The sequence below is a fragment of the Anomaloglossus baeobatrachus genome, chromosome 1 (genome assembly GCF_048569485.1).
Source record: "Anomaloglossus baeobatrachus isolate aAnoBae1 chromosome 1, aAnoBae1.hap1, whole genome shotgun sequence".
NCBI lineage: Eukaryota > Metazoa > Chordata > Amphibia > Anura > Aromobatidae > Anomaloglossus > Anomaloglossus baeobatrachus.
Window position 1 is genome coordinate 664,540,815 of NC_134353.1, and position 22,973 is coordinate 664,563,787.

General features: G+C 47.0%; 1 protein-coding gene across 2 annotated transcripts in view; it reads left to right on the forward strand.

Moving 5' to 3' along the window:
* RBM19 (RNA binding motif protein 19) overlaps nucleotides 1–22,973 on the forward strand; it is a 146,698-nt gene that overhangs the window by 28,598 nt on the left and 95,127 nt on the right. The window contains exons 9-10 of one of the 2 annotated variants that reach the window (XM_075320009.1): nucleotides 11,394–11,465; nucleotides 19,544–19,744. In XM_075320009.1, the coding sequence (XP_075176124.1) occupies nucleotides 11,394–11,465; nucleotides 19,544–19,744 (273 nt within the window). The remainder of the gene's footprint in view (nucleotides 1–11,393; nucleotides 11,466–19,543; nucleotides 19,745–22,973) is intronic. The other variant, XM_075320010.1, reaches the window with a different exon arrangement.

The window sequence follows — 22,973 nt, forward strand, 5'->3', positions numbered from 1 at the left end:
TGTGAAAAAAAAAGCTACCTAGTTGAAGCAACCGTTTTGTGGTAAAAAATTTTTTTTTTCTTTTCACGGCTCAACGCTATAAACTTCTGTGAAGCCCCCAGGTGTTCAAAGTGCTCACCAAACATCTAGAAAAATTATTTGAGGGCTCTAGTTTCCAAAATGGGGTGACTTGTGGGGGAGCTCCATTGTTTAGGCACCTCAGGGGGTCTTCATACCCCACATGGCGTCCGCTAATGAGTGCAGCTAATTTTGCACTCAAAAATTCAAATGGCGCTCCTTGCCTTCCGATCACTGCCGTGTGTCCAAAGATTTGATTTCCACCACATATGAGGTATCTGCGTATTCAGGAGAAAATGCACAATACATTTTATGGTGCATTTTTTCCTGTTACCCTTGTGAAAAAAAAAGCTACCTAGTTGAAGCAACCGTTTTGTTGTAAAAAAAAATTTTTTTTCTTTTCACGGCTCAACGCTATAAACTTCTGTGAAGCCCCCAGGTGTTCAAAGTGCTCACCAAACATCTAGAACAATTATTTGAGGGCTCTAGTTTCCAAAATGGGGTCACTTGTGGGGGAGCTCCATTGGTTAGGCACCTCAGGGGGTCTTCAAACCCGACATGGCGACCGCTAATGAGTGCAGCTAATTTTGCGTTCAAAAATTCAAATGGCGCTCCTTCCCTTCCGAGCTCTGCCGTGCGCCCAAACAATTGATTTTTACCACATATGGGGTATCAGCGTACTCAGGAGAACATGCACAATAAATTGTATTGTGTACTTTCTCTTTTCTCCCTTGTAAAAATGAAAATTTTATGGCTAAAGTAACATTTTTGTGTTAAAAAGTAAAATTTTCATTTTTTCCTTCCACATTGCTTTGGTTCCTGTGAAGCACCTAAAGGGTTAATAAACTTATTGGATGTGGTTTTGAGCAGTGTGAGGGGTGCAGTTTTTAGAATGGGGTCACTTTTGGGTATTTTCTGTCACCTCGGCCTCTCAAAGTCACCTCAAATGTGATGTGGTCCCTAAAAAAAAATTATTTTGTAAATTTTGTTGGAAAAATGAGAATTTGCTGATGACCTTTGACCCCTTCTAACTTCCTAACGGAAAAAAAATTTGTTTCGAAAATTGCGCTGATGTAAAGTACACAAGTGGGAAATGTTATTTAGTAACTATTTTGTGTGACATATCTCTCAGATTTATGGGCATAAATTTTCAAAGTTTGAAAATTGCGAAATTTTCAAAATTTTCGCCAAATTTCCTAAATTTTCACAAATAAACGCAAAAAATATCGGCCTAAATTTACAACTGACATAAAGTACAATATGTCACGAAAAAACAATCTCAGAATCGTCAGGATCCGTTGAAGCGTTCCAGAGTTATAACTTGTCAAAGTGACACTGGTCAGAATTGCAAAAAATGGCCCGGTCATTAGGGTGTTTTAGTGGCCGGGGGTGAAGGGGTTAAAGATCTGTCTGGGAACTATAGAGAGACAGAACTAGTCTAGGGCTGCCTCCGCTCCAGGTGATTGATGCATCGCTCTCTGTACATAGGGAGAGACCTACCTGTCAACTAGAGCATTGCCATAAGGGATCGGTATGGCTAGATGTTTACACTATGTTTTTGCTGAAACACCACTGCCTGTTCGAGAAAAATATACATAGCTGCAATTGCGCAGCAAAACTCTAATCGTGGTTTGACAGTATTAATTAACTTACCTGTTTCTTTTTAAAGTAAATATAATTAATCTTACTAATAGGAAAACATGTTTGTCATTTTCTTCATGTTCATGAACTAAACTTGTAGGAATCCTGTATGAAGAAACGATAACTTCCCGCTGATCTTTTCTATTTTCTAGTTAGGAATTGGAGTGTGTAGTCTATACATGGAGTGCTGAATGTTTCCTACTCCAGACACTGGGGAGGCTCTAGCTGCAGGCAGTTGTCTTACAGCCAGATACAGGACAAAACATACAGAGAAAGTTCTCTTTGTAATATGAAACAAAATGGTATAGGAAAAGGGGAGAAGATTGATTTTAAGTATTTGCAGATATACAATACCTGCCAGGTCACAATAGCAGCATCTCTGTGTCAAATGTGAAAGCAGGATTCACTGGACAACACGGAAATGAAAGTGTTTAGTGAAACTGCCTGGTGAGTTGGATCCTGCAAGCTGCGGGTCTGGAGAAGCAGTTCTTGAGAATCACGGACAGATGGTGCTGGTGCAGCACGATGGCTGAGACCGGGTCCTACAGCAGGATAATCACCCAAAGTACACATGCAAAAATACACAAGAATGGTTAGAAAGGTACAATAGTCCTGAGCTCAGCCCATGTTCAGAGGGAGCTGAAATCTGGTTTTGGGGGAAAAAGAACAGCATGAGAGAATTGCATTTGGAAAATGGAAGAAACTACCAGCAGACAGGCACATGCAGCGTACAGATAGCTACCATTGATGCCAAAGTTTGTACAATTACGTAGTAGGGTAGGCCGCCTTTTAATGGAATGTGTCGGATAGATTTCATACTCCAAACTATTTATGTGCATGTAGCGCTTTCAAAGAAAAGTCCAGCAATACCTTTTACATGGCCAGTCTGTTCTTCTCATACTGAGAAATCCACATTTTATTCAATATGCAAATGTGGCTGAAGTGTCTTCGGTGTGTGGAAGTCCTTCCTATGCTGCTCCCTCACAGCGGTCACCTGCCTAATGAGCGGCCTTATCACAGGCTTTCATTCCAGGAGTTTGTCTCCTCTTTCCCGTGCCCATTGCGAATTGCAGCCTGTGTGACTCACCTCATATACATAAGGTTTTCACCAAAGGGATGTAACATTTTCCCTCTCTCAATGTGGACTGTAGTAAGTAATATATATATATATCTATATATACATATACAAAGGCCGGACACTTGGGGCCATAGAGGTGGTAGCTCCTCCTTGTAGTTCTACCCATACTCCACACGTGCTGCTGCACACAACACTAACACAGGTTCCTCTTTCTCATAGCTTAAAGCAGTTTGTCTACGGTAACGCGGACATAGACCCGTGAGATATAAGTTCTGTTTCCTATAATAGAGTAAAAATAGTTTCAGGCCGTCTTCTATGGATCATACACATTGGTATTAGCTTTAATTGCTTTCCTTGTGCCCTTCATTAGTTTCTACTGACAGTTCTTTGAGAAAGGCATAGCTTGCCGAAAACGTTCTGTGACACTGTCTGTATAATACCAATTTTCACTACGGACTATACTACAATAAAAATATATTTGTTTGAACATAATTCTTTGGAGTGTGCCGGAGTTATTTTCTATTATTCTTCCTATGCTTCTGTCACTCCAGCTCTATTCCTCGTGGTATGCTGCCTTGACTGACAGATTCTTTGCTATGTGACTTGAAGCAAAGAAGCTGTCCTTCAAGCAGGAGGAGGCGGCATTGGGTGAAAATTAGAGCTGGAGTGACAGAGGCCTCAGATCTACAGTAGGTCTTCAATCTCATTACATATCAGCTGAGATGCTGACTTCTCAGTGACATAAGATCAGACTGACCACATAAAGTTATTATTGGACTTGCTTGTTTGCAAGAGCTACTTGCACATAGTTTGTGAGGTGAAATCCAGCTGACAGGTTTTTATCCCGTCTGCCATATGCTATGTTTCTTCATTATTTCTTGGAATGGCTGTATGTATGTTAACAGGTCAACCTGTTAACAGGTTTTTTTGGATAAATTTATTGGGACATGCTATTACAAAGTTTGCATGTATGTAGTTAATTCTGGAGGTATTTATAATAAGCAATCAAGAGTGCCAATAATGTAGACCCCAACTGCATGGGGTGCCATCTTTAGGTTTATGATATCTTTTCCTTTGGACATTGGTCTTCACTTCTATACAGTTTCTTAAAATACTTTTGTTTTACTTAGCTCTGTATAGCAATGCCGAGTTATTCTTCCACTTGTGTTGAGCATTGGAAGAACTGGCAGATGCATGGCGACGTTCTACCCTGTGCTGGTATTCAGATATCTGCTATCACATAGTAATGAAGTCTCCAGGTGGAATATAATCAGTGAAGTGTCATTTTACAAATGGTTTATGGGTATGTGGCATCTAACCACTGCATGCAGGATAAATGGAAGACCAACGGGGATAATCCGTCATGAGGAGAAAAAAATCTAAAATGTTACTGGATTCGACCAATACCAACACAGAAAGCTGTTAAATAGTTAATATGGGGACCTCAAACTTTTATCTCACACTAAGTTTCCACAATGAGTATTAGGTGCGTTTTTCATGTTGCATATTTTCATTTTGAAATCTCATTCCCAATGTGCTATCTTTTTACTGCATAAATTGTCCTGTGGTGCGGGGTGGAAATCCGCAGCATGTCACTTTCTGTTACTGTAAGTATGCGTTTTACTTGAGGATTTTCTCCATAGACTTGAATGAGATGAGGAAAATCCACAGGTAAAAGACGCTTCTATGTTTTTAGGCCCCATTCGCACGTTGCAGTTTCTTTGTTCACATTGTTTTTTTTATTGGCTGCATTTTTGTGGCGACCCCAAAACTTCAGCATGTCAATTCTTTTTGCATTTTTCCCTGTGTTTTTCACGCATTGGTAATAAAATACGCACCAAAAACGCATGTGTTTTTAATGTGATTTTTTTTTTTTTCTCTGACGCCTCATTGGGGGACACAGGACCATGGGTGTTATGCTGCCTATCCATAGGAGGACGCTAAGTAGATGCAAAAGCATAGCTCCTCTTCTGCAGTATACACCCCCTGGCCGGGCCAGGCAAGCTCAGTTTTAGCTTAGTGTCTGTAGGAGGCACTTCCTTTCAAGGTTTGTTATTATTTGAGAGCGACGGTTTCCTTTTGGGACTGATCTCCCACTACCATCAACGGGCGGGAACGTGCAGTGTCACCTCCACGTACCCCCTCCTGCGACGCTGGATCCTGGGCTGGACGACTGGTTCCACAGACACCGATTTTCCAAAGCCCAGGGTAGAGGCCTGTGCCCTATAGCCCAATTCCTCAGCCCCTGTTTGCAGGCTCTGAGTTGAATATGGCACCGGTGTGACCGGACACAGCAAGCTGACTCTGTTATTTTCACTGCCTGGACTGAAGCAGTGTTTTAAGGTGAGATCCCCCTGACTGGTTTCCCAGACAAAGGGAGAAAAGACGCTGCAGGGAAGGCTCCCAGGACATTTACAGTATTTATTATGAGAAAGTCCCTTGCTGAGTGCAAGGAGGAGAGCCCCAAGGATCCTGCACACACAGTGTTAACTTTTCTCTAGCTTGCTGGCTGGAGGAGGGGGGAAGTCACTCCTGTTTGCAGAAAGTCCTGGTGGCAGGGGGAGGGCCCAGGGCTCAGGGACTCACTGTTTATTTGCTCTGTTTATTTGCTCTAGCAGAATAGCCGGCTGATAACCACCAGTGACATGCTGTGTGCTGACTGGAGGGAGAGGGAGGAAAACTATCAGAAGCTCCCTTCCCGCCGTTTTTTACTACTCACAGTAGGGGGGGGGCACACTGACTTCATCTTCGTGCTCTTTTAGTGCTAAGCCCCGCCCCCGTGGCCGTGATAAGCCCTGCACCCCTAGGAAAGCGTGCGAAGATCTCCATAGAGCTTAATCCTTCCTGAGGACAGGGCCATCGACTGATTCTGGTGAGATGCTTGCTTCACTTGTAGCTCTGCTGAGCATTGCTCCCCCTCCTGGCACACTCCTATTAAGAACATGCAGAATTCTAAGGGCACTAAGAGTGCTAAGGCCCACATAGTCTATTATTGCGCCTGCACTGCCTGCCACGCTGAGCTACCACGTAAACACACCTCATCTCTCTGTGAGTCCTGTGCCCCTATAGCCCCCCAAGACCCCCCTGCCACCACCGCCGCAACCGTCAGCCCAGAGCCTAATGCTCCCAGCCCACCGGAATGGGCACAGTTTCTGGCCCAATCCATGGAAAAACTGTCACAGAACCTGGTGCTGGCTATGCAATGTCATCCTCCACACCCTTCTGGGTCCCTGGACGGAACTCAGCCTGAGGATACCCCTATGGAGGATCCTTCTTAGGTAATCCGGGCACATGCTTCTCCGGTTGCAGGGATCAGGAAAAGAGCACACGGCCGGGTGTTTCCAGCGGGCTCTCCCTCGGGAGCACACAGGGCAGGCTCTCCCACACGCTCCACGGCTTCTGAAGAGCTGGAGGAGGGAGAATGCTGTTTATACCAAGAGGATTCCTTGGTTTCAGCCTCCCCAGATGATCAAACTGCAATAGACTCCCTTATGGCAGCAATCAACCAAACTCTGCATGTGGAGGATCCCCCATCCACTACCACTGACCATGCGGTCTCCTTTAAGAGGGCAAGGAAACCCCAAAAGGCTTTTGCTGATCACCCAGAGTTTCAGGATATCCTCACAAAGCAAAGGGAGAAGCCTGACAGGCGCTTCGGTAACCGAAAACTCATGGAGTCCCGGTACCCTTTTGCCTCACCTGCCCCTAAGGGCTGGGCCGATCCGCCCTCGGTCGATCTCCCCCCCCCCCCCCTCCCCCGGTGTCCCGCCTTACCACAAAGGCTGCGGGTTCCTCCCTCTCGCCCTCCTTTGCCGCTGTGTGGGTCGCAAAGGCGATCTCGTTCTGGGCAGAATCCCTTAACACTTCGCTTGAGGAATCCCAGTTCACTCATACCTTCACAGAGGTAACAGCTCAAATTGCCGCTGCGGCGGAGTACCTCATGCAGGCCTCCATGGACGCTGCTACCTGCGCAGCGTTTGCCGCCTCAAATACCATAGCTATCCGTACAGCTCCGACAATGGCGAGCGGACTCTGCCTCCAAGAAGTCTCTCACGGGCCTTCCCTTTTTTCCAGATCGATTGTTTGGCAACGTCTGGACAAGCTCATTTCTGACGCCACGGGAGGAAAGAGTACCTCCCTCCCCCAGCTGAAGTCCAGGACGTCCTTCACCAGACGTCCAGTCCTTGTTCCGCTCCTTTCGGAACTCATTTGGTTGGTCGACATCCTGTGCTGTCCCTGTCACCAGCCGCGGACTACGCAGGGACCGACCTTCTCAGCTCTCCCCGAAACCCACTTCGTCATGGCAGCCTAGACCGAAACAGTCCAGGACTAGGGAGACTCGGCCACGACGTTTTCCCCCCTCATGACTCTTTCGGCGCCCCGGAAGACACACTCATTGTAGGAGGTCGACTGCGGCTCTTTCATCACATCTGGGCTGCCGCCTCAGACGACAAATGGGTGCGAGACCTTGTGTCTTCCGGTTACCACATAGAATTTCGGACCCGAGTCGGTTCTTTCTCTCAAACCTCCCAAAGACTCGAAAACGACGCAGAGCTTTTTTTCTCAGCAATCCACTCGCTCCAAACAGCAGGAGTGATAATACTTGTCCCAGACGACGAGAAGTTCGGGGGTTTTTATTTCAACCTCTTTGTGGTCCCCAAAAAGGATGGGTCAGTTCGACCCATCCTGGACCTCAAACACCTAAACAAACGTGCACGTACGGAGATTCAGAATGGAGTCCCTAAGGTCCATTATTGCATCCATGGTCGAAGGGGAATTCCTCGCCTCCATAGACATTAAGGACGCGTACCTGCACATACCCATCGCCCCAGATCACCAAAAGTTCCTCCGCTTCGCAATTCAGGACTCCCACTTTCAATTCGTAGCTCTACCCTTCGGCCTTGCCACCGCAGCAAGGGTCTTCACCAAAGTCATGGCGGCTGCCATGAGCGTCCTTAACGCCAGGGGAGTAGTCATTTTCCCTTACTTAGACGACCTCCTCATCAAGGCCCCTCCTTCCGCGACTGCTCAACCAGCGTACAGATCACTGTGGACATCCTATCCCGCTTAGGGTGGCTAGTGAATCTGGACAAATCATCCCCGATCCCATCACGAACCATCACCTTCCTGGGCATGTCCCTGGACACCCATCGGGGCTTGATCCTTCTCCCTCAGGACAAGGCGATCGCTCTTCAACGAGCGGTACGCTGCCTTCTACGTCCTCCGTCTTGCTCCATTCGATTCAGCATGAAAGTGCTCGGCAGGATGGTGGCAGCTATGGAAGCAGTACCCTTTGCTCAACTGCACCTCCGCCCACTGCAGCTAGCCCTTCTAGCGGCCTGGGACAAGAGCCCCTTCTCCCTGGACAGACATCTTCACCTGACCCCTTCAGTCAGGTACGCACTCCGCTGGTGGCTTCGGTCCTCCTCCCTATCGAAGTTGAGATCTTTTCTCCCAGTGAACTGGCTGGTCCTGACCACGGACGCCAGTCTCCTAGGCTGGGGAGCAGTGTACCGGCACCACACTGCTCAAGGACGTTGGACGCCCCAGGAGTCTTTCCTACCCATAAACATCCTGGAACTCCGTGCGATCTTCCTCGCGCTCAGGGCATCCTGCCCTCTGCTAGCGGGTCATCAGATTCGAGTCCAGTCGGACAATGCGACAGCTGTAACCTACATCAATCGCCAAGGGGTATACCTGCAGCAAGGCAGCTTATCTCGAGGCCCACAGGATCCTCAGCTGGGCCGAATCGACAGTGTCAGTGATATCAGCGGTACACATACCGGGAGTAGAGAACTGGGCAGCAGACTTCTAAGTTGCCAAGGCCTGGCCGCCGGAGAGTGCTCTCTCCACCCAGAAGTGTTCCTACACATCTGCACTCGCTGTGGTACACTAGACGTGGATCTAATGGCCTCAAGGTTGAACGCAAAGGTACCCGCGTTCATAGCCAGGTCACGCGATCCGCAGTCCATCGGCGCGGATGCTCTAGTCTGCTCCTGGCTCCACTTCCGCCTGCCTTACATATTTCCACCCCTACCTCTGCTGCTGTGGGTAATCAGGAAAATCAAAGCAGAGGGAGTCCTGGTGATACTGATAGCACCGGACTGGCCCAGGTGCGCCTGGTAATCCGAATTAGTACAAATGCTCGTAGACGTACCGTGGCGCCTTCCAGACATCCCAGACTTGCTGACACAAGGGCCCATTTCCCATCAGAACTCCAGAGCCCTGAAGCTGACGGCATGGCCATTGAGACCTGAGTATTAACAAGAGCAGGATTCTCCCCCGCGGTTATCTCCACCATGATCAGCGCTCGAAAGCCTGCTTCATCCCGCATTTACCACCGTACGTTCAAAATCTTCCTTTCATGTGCAGGGAAACTAATCTGCCTCTGGCCATCCCCAGAATTCTCGATTTTCTGCAGGTTGGCTCTCAGTTCCCTTAAAGGGCAGGTCTCAGCGCTCTCTATCTTCAGCCAATGCCGCCTGGCTCAAAAACAGGGGGTCAAGACCTTCCTCCAGGGCGTTTCCCATCTAGTTCCCCCGTACAAATAGCCGCTGGAACCATGGGACCTTTGAACCTCTCAAGGAATCCTCCCTTGCTTTTCTGTCCTGGAAGGTAACGTTCCTGGTGGCAATTACGTCCATCAGACGGGTTTCGGAGCTAGCAGCACTCTTTTGCCGCGAGCCTTTTCTGATTTTTCACCAGGACAAGGTGGTTCTGCGCCCCCTTCCGGATTTTCTTCCAAAGGTTCTTACCCCGTTTCATTTGAACGAGGACATTGTTCTGCCTTCCTTTTTTCCACACCCAGTTCATAGGGTGGAAAGGTCTCTGCATTTGTTAGACCTCTCAGATGTTGCATATCCAGGACAGCCCCTTTTAGGAAAACGGACTTTTTGTTCGTCATTCCTGAGGGGCCTAAGAAGGGACAGGCAGCTTCAAAGGCGACTCTGGCTCGCTGGATTCGCTCTGCGATCCAGGAAGTCTACCGCTTGCAACTCAAGCCCATTCCTAGTGGGCTACGGGCTCATTCCACGCGAGCAGTTGGCGTTTCATGGGCCATTCGGCATCAGGTTTCAGTGGAACAGGTGTGTAAGGCTGCGACCTGGTCTAGCCTACATAAGTTTTCAAAGCATTACAGAGTCCATGCCCAGGTTTCAGCTGAGGCAAATTTGGGTAGGACAATTCTGCAAACGGCAGTAGAGCCACCTTCTCTCAGTAGGTGCTCCAGGCTGTCTGGGACTGGTTCCTAGTCCTTGGGTTGCGTTGTCTTGTTTTTATTTTTCCAACCCATGGACTGCTTTAGGACGTCCCATGGTCCTGTGTCCCCCAATGAGGCGTCGGAGAAAAACGGATTTTTGTGTACTCACCGTAAAATCGTTTTCTCTTAGCCATCATTGGGGGACACAGCACCCACCCTGTTGCCCTGTTGGGCCTTGGTTCTCTCAGTACCTTATTTGGTTATGACTCTTTTTTTTTTTTTTTTTATTTTCTCATGTTCCTCTGTTGAGGTAAGTTTTTACTGGCTTTTTCTCCTACTGCTTGTGTACTAAAACTGAGCTTGCCTGGCCCGGCCAGGGGGTGTATGCTGCAGAGGAGGAGCTATGCTTTTGCATCTACTTATGTCCTCCTATGGATAGGCAGCATAACACCCATAGTCCTGTGTCCCCCAATGATGGCTAAGAGAAAACGATTTTACGGTGAGTACACAAAAATCCGTTTTTTTTGGCCACAGTGTATTTTTGTGGTTACAACAAAACTGCAGCGTGCGGACATATTCTTACTGTGTTTCTTCAGCAAAAATGCAATAAAAATGCATGTTAGCCACACATGACTATCAATAACGTTTTATCAATGCCACGCAACAGGAAATTTAGAAAACAGCAGCTTTTAAAACACCAAAAAGAAACCAAAAGCACAGCAGAAAAATATCATGTAAAAAAATTCACTCAAACACAATGGGAAAACTCAAATAACCTAATTTTCCTAATAGGTGCAGAAATGTTGTAGAAAATCTGAACTTTTAAAGGAAATCTGTCAACAGGTTTTTGCTACCTCATCTGAGAGCAGCATAATGTAGGCAACGACATTCTGAATCCAATGATGTATCACTTAGATTACTGGGTGCAGCCGTTCTGACCAATCAGAATTTTTAGATTTAGTCATGGAGCAGAGTCCGGTGAGCTGTCCCCACCCACACCAGGCTCTGTATAGAGACTGAGCATTGACAGGGAGGTGCCAATCAGAGGAGCAGGCGTGCCGGACAGACATGCGCTTGAATTGGTAGTCAGAGCATTGATATAGGTTCTGCTGCTTAAACAAACATAGCAAATAAACAGATCAGACCATGACAAGGCAGGCATCCCTGAATTTTCTGTTAACCCTTGCAACAATTTACATATCAAAATCCTGCTGACAGACTCCCTTTAAATACTCATTTTGAGAACTTAGCTTTAGCATGCAATAGTAAGACCTCCCAATAGAGTCTTTAGAACACCATCTCTGCATCCATAGTAGGAAACAGCAAAGAGAACAGCAAGAAATATGATTTTTATTATTTTAATGTGTTCTTCCCTTTATATTTACATAGTAACCATTTTTTTATCCATTATCTTTTAAGGTTATATTTTTGTAGATTTTAACACTGAAGATGATGTGCATAAAGCGCTTAAAAAGAATAAAGATTATATGGGTGAGTTAACATGGAAGGATCTGCGATTATCGCAATTAGAAATCCTACGTCAAATCCCATTTTCTTGCAATTTCTGTTGCTGCTCTATTTACCTTTTTTTTTTGTAAGTGAAATTATTTTACATACACTATGTCACTTTGTTTGCAATAGTACAATGTAAGCATATAGGGCCTGATTCATCAATATCGGCCTGAGGTGAATGGTGAAGTCAGACACTTGATTCATGAAGTGACGGGGACTGGAGTAAGACTTGTGGCATGGTGAACGCCATAAGGTCATGGTCTTGACTAGCAGTGGTCGCCACGCGCTCGTCCCACCACAGCTCCACCTGTTTAGTCAGAGCTGGCCAAAAATGGTCGAAAGTCACAAAGTTTTAACACAACTGCAAGTTACGCTAAAATCTTGAGACTTTTTAAACGTTTTTATGTCAGATTACTGGCATAAAAACCTGTTGTGTTTTGGTAAATTTTACCTTCATGCTCCATTTGGAATAAGCATGGCCACAATTTACTGTTGTCCTTTGGGAAAGATGGAGCAGACTCGTGTCAGGGTGCAGTGTGATTTTAGTAACATCTAAAAGTTTTTTGTATATGATACTTGTGCATGAGATTGAAAAAAAATCTGATGTTTCTTGATTACTCTTGGTCCGTGCGCGATATTGCAGTGCAATTACCATTCTAGTCTAGTTTGGTGTTTTAAGCGCCAGGCTATTAAGTGATCTCCAAATGTTACGTGTAAATGCAAATTTTAATATTTAATTTTTTTTTATTTTACCAGAAGATCTGGTATTATGGTTTCAGACTGTATACTGTATGAGTATTGAGCGTTTAGGCCTTGTGCCCACGTTGCGTTTTTTTCTAGCATTTTTCCTTGCTTTTTTTTAATCAATAAAATCAAGGAAAAGGCATCCCAGCAAAGGCTGAGAATCGTGGCTTGCTGTGCATGTGTTGCTTCTTATTTCTTGCAGGTTTTGTTGCTGAAAAAAGAAGCAGCATGTCAATTGTTTCTGCGTTTATTTCCTGCGTTTCTATAATCCACTACGATGCTTTATCACTACATTGATTATATCGCAGCACTTCGCCTCAAACATCCTTCATACAGCATGGTGTGCGAGGCTCTCCGTAGCTCAATAACCCGGGGTCGTCATGGTGACAAGCCAGGGTTACTATAGCAGTGATTGGGTCCCTGTGATCGCATTCCAAGGACCCGATTGCCAGGAGAGGTAAGCGATCCCTCTCCCTGCCTTCTGAATGCTACGATCGCACTGATCTCAGCATTCAGGGAGGTTAAACTGCCGGGAGGAGCGGCTGTAACATCAGCCGGAGACCCAACGGTGAGTGTGTGGGTACAACGCCTGAACTCCCTTGGTCGCCATGATTAAAAGATGCACAAAAGCATGTGAAAAAATGTGCAAACGTAATAAACTATTCGCTTTTTTTTCCAGCTGCTTTTTTCCTGCCAAAACATGCGTTTTTATATGCAGATTTTCTGCACCTAAAAATGCAATGTGGGCACATAGCCTTAGTTTTCTTTTTTATTTCTTCAATCAGTAGTACACATAAGATACATTCCTAGTTTTTTTTTATGAGAGGAATCTTCTCCTTTTTTCTCCTGGACGGATCATTAATTTTCAAAATGATTAGTTCATGTGTTAAATCTGTATTCAGTAATTACACATATTTTTACATTAATGAGATAGGAGATGGCAGTTGCTACTGATAAAACTCTATGTAGAGGGGGGTATTGGAGGGGCTGTAGGCAGAGCTCCCCCCGCTCTCATCTTTGAGGCTTTGTTTTTTGTTTGTTTTTTCTTAAAATGTATTGTCACCTTTTTTTTAGACCCATAATGTTTTGATTTTTCTGTCTATTTAGTTGTGAAAGGTCCTATTTTGCGGGACGAAACATTTTTTTTCTCTGTCGCTTCATTGACACACAGGAAACCATGGGGGTATGCCACTAGGAGTCTGACACTATGCAAATAGGTTAGCTCCTCCTTGTTCGTATAACCCCACCAACCGGAGCCAAGTTGACAGTTTATTATCTTCGTGTCTATAGGAGGCAGACATGGGCTGCACTCAGCTTCGTTTCTACCTTTTAGACTTGTTTCTTATTAATTTCCCTTTTACCTTCAGATACGGCTTAAGATTGGAGAACAGAGTGTAATCGCTCACTCTGTCATCCTACTTGCAGTCGGAGAGCACAGTGTTGGGTTTTGTCACTACTGTGAACTCTCAGGTATGAGGCTGGACCTTAACCTTGTAACACATCAAGAGTGTTTGGGGCTTTCCAGCAGGATTTGTCCTTTCCATCATACCCCTGCCCACTCCCCCTCCAGAGCCTTGTGGTGCAAGGAGGGAATATGGAACTGGTACCTTCAAGACACTAGACAGACGGTGTCCTGCACACCTGATGACTGTCTTCCATCCTCAAGCTTCAAATAATTATTCTGGGGCCTTCAGGAAAGGCATCTTACTCTTCCCCCAAGTCACGGCCAGTTTAAGGCATCTCCCGATTTTTTTTCCCAAAAAAAAAGAGAGAGAGGTCCCAGCAGTGCATCCCTTGTTTCCCCCCTATCTTCTCCCTTCTATAGCCTTTTATTGCCTTGCTGCTGTTCCCCCCCGCCCTCCCCAATCTTTCCCTGACGGTCATGCTTAAATATTTAGTCCCCAACTTCTGCCGGACCTACTCTTGCACCCGAACTCTTCCCCCAGCAGCCTGACCAATGACACGTCATTATGCACACCACTCACAGCCTATTCGACGGCTTTCTTTATACCACTACGTGGGAATACTGTGCAAGCTTTGAGTGGCGGCTCCTCATAATTTTTTTCCCATCTTTTTTGTGTGTCTGCATCTCCTTTACCTTGTGACTCCAACAGGCCTCCATGCTCCACCGTACCTCTATCTCAGCAGACCTTTTGGCGCACAGGCTACATAGCGGGATAAGCTTGGTCTTTTGGCGGCTACTCGTCTCTTCAGCAACTCCTATCTCTGTGCCATCCTCCCTCTTTCCATTCTCACAGTCTACCCACTATGCAATCCCCCACTGCCCGCAAATAGGAGTGCACCATTTTCCCTCCCTGGGAGGATGAAGCATGCTAGAAAGTCTAAGTCAGTCTTCTTGTCGGTGCCCTTTTTTCAATGGCATCCAGACTTTGACTGCAGCTTTGAAGCATTTACCTATCAAAGACTGCCTGGTCTTCTGATCATTATCCATAGCAACTAAGAGCCTCCATCTACCATGAACCACATTGCTGATTACAGCAATGGTCCACGTGCACTGTCCACTATCCAGTGAGTTATATCCACCAGCCACTTCGCACCACATGGCTGACTGCAGTAGTGGTCCAAGTGCTCTGGCAGCAATCCAGTGAGCCAGTCCTTTCATCTACCACGAACCACATGGCTGACTGCATGGTCAAAGTGCACTGTCTACCATTCAGTGTATCAGTCCCATCAGTTTCCACAAACCACATAGCTGAATGAAACAGTGGCCCAGATGCTCTGCCCACCATGCGCTGTCACACCCATCAGTTTCCATAAACCACATATACCTTTCTCCTTACACGTACCACATGGCTGATCGCAGCTGCGGTCTATATTTTCTGCCCACTATTCAGCTACCTCAAGCCACATAGCTGATCGTAGCAGCGGTCATCTTCTCCTGCAAGAATTTGTATCCTCTTTCAGGGTCTCTGATCTTCTCTCTTTTGACCAGATCAGGACCTTCAGATTCAGCGCTGCCTCAACTTGACAGCACACACCAACATGCAGGGTTTCTGGCTAAATCTGCCCCGGCGGTTCACAGGGTCAGTCCTCTTGTCCAGTGTTCACTGCAGGTGACGTTTGGTGACTGTCACCTCCTGATCACTTTTCCTGCCACAAGCTTCCTCCGGGGTCCCTTCAATGGGTAGTCAGACTCTGCAGAGCAGTTTTTGTTCATAGAAACCAGTACCCGAACATTTTTTTTCCTGCAAGAAATTGTATCCTTTTTCAGCATTTCTTGATAGTCTCTCCAAGACAGCCCATTCCAGCTGCGGAATCCCTAGCCAAGTCTGCTCCTGCAGTTCTGAGGATCAGCCGTTATGCCCAGCTTTCTCTGCTGGTTGTGTCGACTAAGCTGTTTCTGCCTATCCAGTTTCCTGCACCTGGTATTCTTCCAGTGTTCCTTCTACGAGTTGTCTGATCTCGCAGAGCAGAATGCCATATACTTTAAATAAGAAGCTCTGTGGTTCTCTCCTTATAACTGCTGACCATTCACAATCTGTCGTGCTGCGGATCATGTCAAGATAACCGGTTCTACATTCAGATAATCTGTTGCCTTTTTCCTTTTCAGTACCATCTCCTGTCTGGTACCGAAACAGACTTAGATTCTCAGCAGTGTTGTCTCTTTGCCAGGTTTCTCCCATATGCTAGTAGAAACCTTTTTTTCTATGAAGGAACCTCTCATGTTTTTTCTTTTACAGTCCTCCTGGACCAACAGTGGGATGTTATTCTGGTTCTCAAGCTTACAGACTGGAAGTCTCTCTACTCCTTCCAGGAAGGAGCCTTTGCTAGTCGGGATAACCTCCAGGAAAACTGCGGCTGCTGGCGATATTTGAACTGAAACATGCCTCTGTTCATCTATTTTTTTTCTGCACCACCTAGAACCCAGCAGTACCACTGTCAGCTTACAACCTTTCCCTTCAGCTTAAACACATTTCCAGTATTCTTTCCAGGTTTAGGTCAGCAGCATAGCCATCCTATGTAACAAGAAGATCTCAGTCTTCCTTACCTAGATCACACAGGTTTCAAGGCTCTTCTCTTCAGAATGCAGCAAGAGTCTTCAAGTCCCTAGAGAACACTTCTTGTTCTGGATTGATCTGCGCAGTACTGAGCAGTCTCATATTCTGAACTGGTGTACAGTTGTCTGGAGGCGCATGCTGTGTCGATCCACATAGTCCTTCTCCACTCTTTTTGAATGATTTCACAAATCCTTTTCAGTTGCTTAATCTTGGCCTTCGGGCAGTGTTCCTCTCTAAGCGGTGCTTCACACACAGAGAGATCGCTGCTGAGATCGCTGCTGAGTCACTGTTTTTGTGACGCAGCAGTGACCTCATTAGCGATCTCGCTGTGTGTGACACTGAGCAGCGATCTGGCCCCTGCTGTGAGATCGCTGCTCGTTACACACAGCCCTGGTTCGTTTTTTTATTGTTGCTCTCCCGCTGTGACGCACAGATCGCTGTGTGTGACAGCGAGAGAGCGTCGAAATGAAGCGAACAGAGAGCAGGAGCCGGCATCTGGCAGCTGCGGTAAGCTGTAACCAGGGTAAACATCGGGTAACCAAGGTGGTTACCCGATATTTACCTTCGTTACCAGCCTCCGCCGCTCTCACACTGCCAGTGCTGGGTCCCTGCTCTCTGCACATGTAGCTGCAGTACACATCGGGTTAATTAACCCGATATGTACTGTAGCTAGGAGTGCAGGGAGCCAGCGCTAAGCAGTGTGCGCGGCTCCCTGCACATGTAGCTGCAGTACACATCGGGTAATTAACCCGATGTGTACTGTAGCTAGGAGAGCAGGGAGCCAGCGCTAAGCAGTGTGCGCGGTTCCCTGCTCTCTGCACATGTAGCGACGTTATGATCGCTGCTGCGTCGCTGTGTTTGACAGCTAAGCAGCGATCATAACAGCGACATACAAGGTCGCTATTACGTCACAGAAAATGGTGACGTAACAGCGCCGTCGTTGTCGCTATGTGTAAACCCAGCTTTAGTCCTCCCAGGACTTCTTCCTAATTGTTGGAAGATTGTGATGTCGACCTACAATCTAATCAGTTGGAGAACTTTACTACAGTTTCCTCTAGGATGGCTGATGTGATCAGTAACGCTTCTCTCCTTTCTTCATCTGGAACTCAGAGCTGTTTCATTGTCTATCCTATTGGTAGGTTGCTTAATGCTTTGGTAGGTTGCTTAATGTATTGGTAGGTTGCTTAATGCTTTGGTAGGTTGGTTACTTAACTCATCTGGAACACAGAGCTGTTTCGTTGTCTATCCTGCTTTGGTAAAATCTTTGGTCAAGCGGCTATCCACATCTATTCAACACAGCTGCAACACTCGTTATTCACAAAGGCGGAATCCTATTGGTTTTGTCATGGCAGAGGTTTCTGAGCATGGCCTGAATAAGATGTATTGGTGTTTTCAGCAATTCACATTCCCAGAGCAAGATCTGGACTGTCGACTTCTTTAACTGCGAAGGACCTTCGACAGGAGACGTGGTCGCCTCCTCAGTCGGTTCTCCTCCATATTCATTATGGCAGAGTACCACTGATGTCGGTCTGATGACTTCCAGAGTGCACTATAGGATCCCTCAGTTCGTGTCCAGGTTTTGGAACACTCAGCAATTGTCTCTGTCTTCCTCTTGGCCTTTTGATCTATCCTTTCCCCCCTTCCTTCCAGCATTCTCTAGTTCCGGAAAGATCAAGCGGTTCGGGTCTATAGAGGTACCATGGACGTGATCTACCTTCTCGCACACACTATGTGGAAACTTTCATATCTGTTTCCTTCTTCTTTTTTCTAAAAATGTTCAGTATCTCCGATCAGCTCATTGATCATTATCAAAGCATGGACACCCTCCTCCTTTTGTACCTATCCTTGCTCTTGTCCCCCCCCCTCCACCACCCCGACCTTCGTGAGGTCAAACCTTGAGTCTGGCCTGTTCCTCAGTAATTCCTAGGTTAGGTCTCTGCCTTTTCGGCCTTACAAGGGAACCTAGCTTCTTTGTCTCTGATCAGGTTTTCCCGTGAAGTGGGCTCGCTTATTTACCCTATATTGGTCTCCAGTTAACTCTAGGACTTTGTCTTGGGTCTACCACTTTATAGCGCCCCTCCTTTTGAATCCCTTTTACTTTTCTTTCCCCTGTTTTCCGAAAGCTTTTTTTTTTTTCCAGCGAAGATCCCTTCTGGCCATTACTCGGAACTAACAGGCCTGTCTTGTTATCCTTCGTTTCTGTCCTTCACCTGAACAGCGTGATCCTGTGTCCGATTTACTGTGCGATTTCCTTATCTCTTGCTGTTCTTCTCTTTCTCCTCCTCTGTCCGCTCTGTAAGATATATTGTACCTGGTTAGAGTGCGTCTCAACACTTCCTTCTATCTAGAACACTGTTCTTAGGTGCCCGACTTCCTTGTTAGTGTCCCTGAGAGTCCTCATATAGATTTTCTTATTTGGATTCACTCTACTATTCTAGACGCTTATTAGACAATGGTCAAGCATCCTCACTATCGTTGTTGCCTGTGTCTAGGACGTAGATCATCGGCGACAGGCCTCTATAAGGCAACTCTCCATGCTTCTTCCTTGTTATCTGCTCTTACCATTCCCAAGTTCTAGTGAGGTTCACACACCTCTTCCTTTTTTTTTTTTTTGTACCCTTCTCTCAACAGTTCAGACCTAGACAGAATGGTTTTGCAATTCATAGTGGCTGGTTTGCGTCTTTGGGAATCTCGCCTCTGTTCTTCAATTTTTCAAGTCCTTTTTCTTCCAATCCTGGGGACTACTTTGGACATTTCATGGTTTCCTGTGTCCCCGAATAAAGCAATAGAGAAAAGAAGATTTTGTCTACTCGCCGTTAAATCCCTCTCAGAGCCTTCATTCGGGGACACAGCACCCGCTCTTCAATATCTCTGTTGGGCCAGTCTATCTATATTCATATTAGGTTGCTTTTCATACTGCTTTCACACCAACTGGCCAGCTTGGCTCCGGTTGGTGGGTGTATAGTACTAGGGAGGAGGTAACACACTTTTTTGGCATAGTGTCAGCCTTCTAGTGACATCAGCTGACACCCATGGCTTTCTGTGTCCCCCCCTAATGAAGTCTCTGAGACAAAGATTTTACGAAGAGTACCCCAAAACCTCTTATTGATACCATTTTGGGATAGATAAGACATTGTGATTGCTTGCAAAGGAAGCAAACAGGCTAAAATGTACGGATCTATGATGGATCCATGCAAATAATGTCGACAACTTGAATAAACCAAATCACAGTTTTAAAATAGCTATTTCATCTGAAGGTAAAACCGTTCATTAAATTATACAAATCCTTTTCAGGTGCAAGGTACATTGAGGTTTTCCGGGTTGAGCAAGCAAAAGAAGCACATTCCTCAGGGAAAATGCAGAACAGACCATGGGAACAGCGGCAAAATGACTCTGAGGTGCAAGAAGATTTGTCAGACTCCGGAAGACTGTTTGTTAGAAACCTGCCATACAGCTGTACTGAGGAGGACCTGGAGGCATTATTCTCCAAATTTGGTATGAACTTTGTTTATCCTCATTAGTAGACATGAGTATATAACTGATATTATTTATAGTGGGGAGTATGCATAGTTAATACCAGGGATGTGATAAACATGAGTTGTGCTATTTTTGTCTAGGTCTGTGTACATAATTTCAGAAAAACATGGTATGATTTTATATAGTGGACTATTAATTGATTTTATGACATGACATGATGGTTGAGAATGCTTGCAAAGATTTCTTCCTTTTTTTTTTTTAAGTTTCTTCCAGCATTATTGTAGTAGTTTTTTTACGTACTGTATTTTTCGGTTTATAAGACACACCGGATTATAAGATGCACCCCAAATTTCAGTAAAAAGAAGAAAAAAAAAATAGGGTGCATCTTATAATCTGGTGGTGGTGTCTTACCCGGAGAGCAGCAGCAGTGGTGGAGCAGGGTCACAGGAGGCAGGGGTGGTGGTGGAGCAGAGCGATGCTGAGAGTGGTGCGGTGGGTGTCCCAGATGCTTGCTCTCAGGTAAGCAACATCCAGAAACTGTTGGCGGTGCAGGATTCAAAGAAAAGGATCCCGGAGTCAGCGCCACCTCTGGGCACCATTTTCCTTAAGTCCACTGCTGGGAGATCAATGGTTCGGTGGTGGCTCGTGTGCACAGATTAGATCTTGAGTTAAGAGATCCATTTGCGCACACACTGACTTCGGTCGCCATTATTTGAAACCCGTAGCACAGTGTCCGCAGCCCCAACACAGCAGCCTGCAGCCCCAGCACAGCCACAGCGCCCGCAGCCCCAGCACAGTGACATCGGCGCAGCGCACTCAGGCTGCAGCATTGTCCCTTCCTCCTGCTACCCATCGCCACAACCTCCCGGTAAGCTACATTCTGATTATAAGATGAACCCCCTCATGTTCTTCCCAAATTTTTGTGAGGAAAACTGTGTCTTGTAATACATAAAATACGGTATTAACTACTACATTGATCTAGTCTTTCTTCGTCGCTCTATTGGGAGACCCAGACGATTGGGTGTATAGCACTGCCTCCGGAGGCCACACAAAGCAATTACACTAAAAAGTGTAAGGCCCCTCCCCTTCTGGCTATACACCCCCAGTGGGATCACTGGCTCACCAGTTTTCTGCTTTGTGCGAAGGAGGTCAGACATCCACGCATAGCTCCACTGTTTGTAGTCAGCAGTAGCTGCTGGCTATATCGGATGGAAGAAAAGAGGGCCCATATGGGGCCCCCAGCATGCTCCCTTCTCACCCGCGGTGGTGCTTGTAAGGTTGAGGTACCTATTGCTGGTACAGAGGCTGGAGCCCACATGCTGTTTTCCTTCCACATCCCCTGGGGCTCTGTGGAAGTGGGATCTTGCCGGCCCCCAAGCCCTGGGGCCGGGCTCCATCCACAGACCCATAGAACCTGCTGGATTTGGAGCGGGAGTGCCGTTCAGGGACAAGGCCCTGCAACTTTCAGGTACTCTGTGTCCCCGGCAGGCACGGACACTCTCAGGCTTGCTGAGCGTTATAGTGCGCCGGGGACAGTAGCGCTGTGCGCCGGGGTTAGGTCACTGCAGCTTTGCTGAGTGACGTTTCATGTTGGGAACTACTGCGCCGACCGCTCCTGGAGCGGCGGCGCAGCTGCGACTTGTAGTGCGCCGGGGACTTTGCGCCGACCGCGCTTTTACGGCGGCGGCGCTTCTAACTTTAGCCCCCGGCTTCTGCGGCCTAGTGCCGCTTCGTTCCCGCCCCCACCCTGTCAATCAGGGTAGGGGAGAGACGCTGCTCAATTAACAGCGCCGAGGGCTGGAGCTTTATTTACATGCTCCAGCCCTCTCACTAGGCACAGGGGGAAGCAGACTTCCCGCTCTTCGTCGGTGTACGCCCAGGGCCCGCCCCCCCTCTCCACAAGGACGCCGGCAGCCATTACACATGCGGCTGGCTGGGGAAAGGCAGCAGGCTCTGGGAGACCCAGACTAGAGGGATTTCTGGCGTCCACACACCGCTCCTAAGCGGGTGGTAAGCAGCACAGTAGTGCTGGCCCCTCTAGTGCCTCAGTGTTATATTAGTGTACTTTTTTCTTGGTACCATATATATATATATATATATATATATATTTATATAGTGCACTGTAAGGTCGCTTCTTGGCTGGACACCCTGTACTGCTCTGAGGAGGCAGCAACATGTCATCCGCAAAACGCAAGGGTGCCAAGGCACAGGCTGTGTACACTGTTTGTACTGCATGTGGGGCTGATCTACCGGCAGGCTCCAAAGACTCACATTGTGTTCAATGTTCAATCCCAGTGGCACTTCGTCAGCCAGAGCCTAATGTGGTGGTAGCCCAGGCTGAGGCGCCTGTGAACCCTGCCCCGGTGACGGGGACAGACTTTGCAGTTTTTGCTGATAAAATGTCTGTGACTATGGCAAAAATCCTGGAGACCTTGCAGTCCAGGCCAGTTGCTCAGGCCATGGACACTGCTGTGTCTATGCTCCCCGGTCCCCCTCAGTTGGAACTAATCCGTACTTCAGGGGGCTCTCAAGCATCACAGGCTGAAGTCTCTGACTCAGATGACAGTCCCAGGCAGCCTAAGCGAGCTCGCTGGGAAAGACCCTCCACGTCCTCACACTGTTCAGGGTCTCAGCGACAAGAGTCTCTCTGTGATGAGACTGAGGAAGGTGACCAGGATTCTAATCCTGAGGCCCCTCTCAATCTGGATGCCCCTGATGGTGACGCCATGGTTAATGACCTTATATCGGCAATTAATAGGCTGTTGGATATTTCTCCCCCAGCCCCTTCTGCAGAGGAGGCAGCTGCACAGCAGGAGAAGTTCCATTTCCTATATCCCAAGCGTAAATTAAGTGCTTTTTTGGACCACTCTGATTTCAGAGAATCGATCCAGAAACACGACGCTCATCCAGACAAGCGTTTCTCTAAACGTTCTAAGGATACCCGTTATCCTTTTCCCTCTGAGGTAGCCAAACGCTGGACCCAGTGTCCAAAGGTGGATCCCCCAATTTCCAAGCTTGCGGCTAGATCCATAGTCGCAGTAGAGGATGGCGCTTCACTTAAAGATGCCAACGACAGACAGATGGACCTTTGGTTGAAATCTGTCTATGAATCTATCGGCGCGTCGTTTGCTCCAGCATTCGCGGCCGTGTGGGCACTCCAAGCTATTTCAGCTGGTTTAGCACAGGTGGATGCTTTCATACATCCAGCAGTGCCGCAAGTGGCGTCCCTAACTTCGCAAATGTCTGC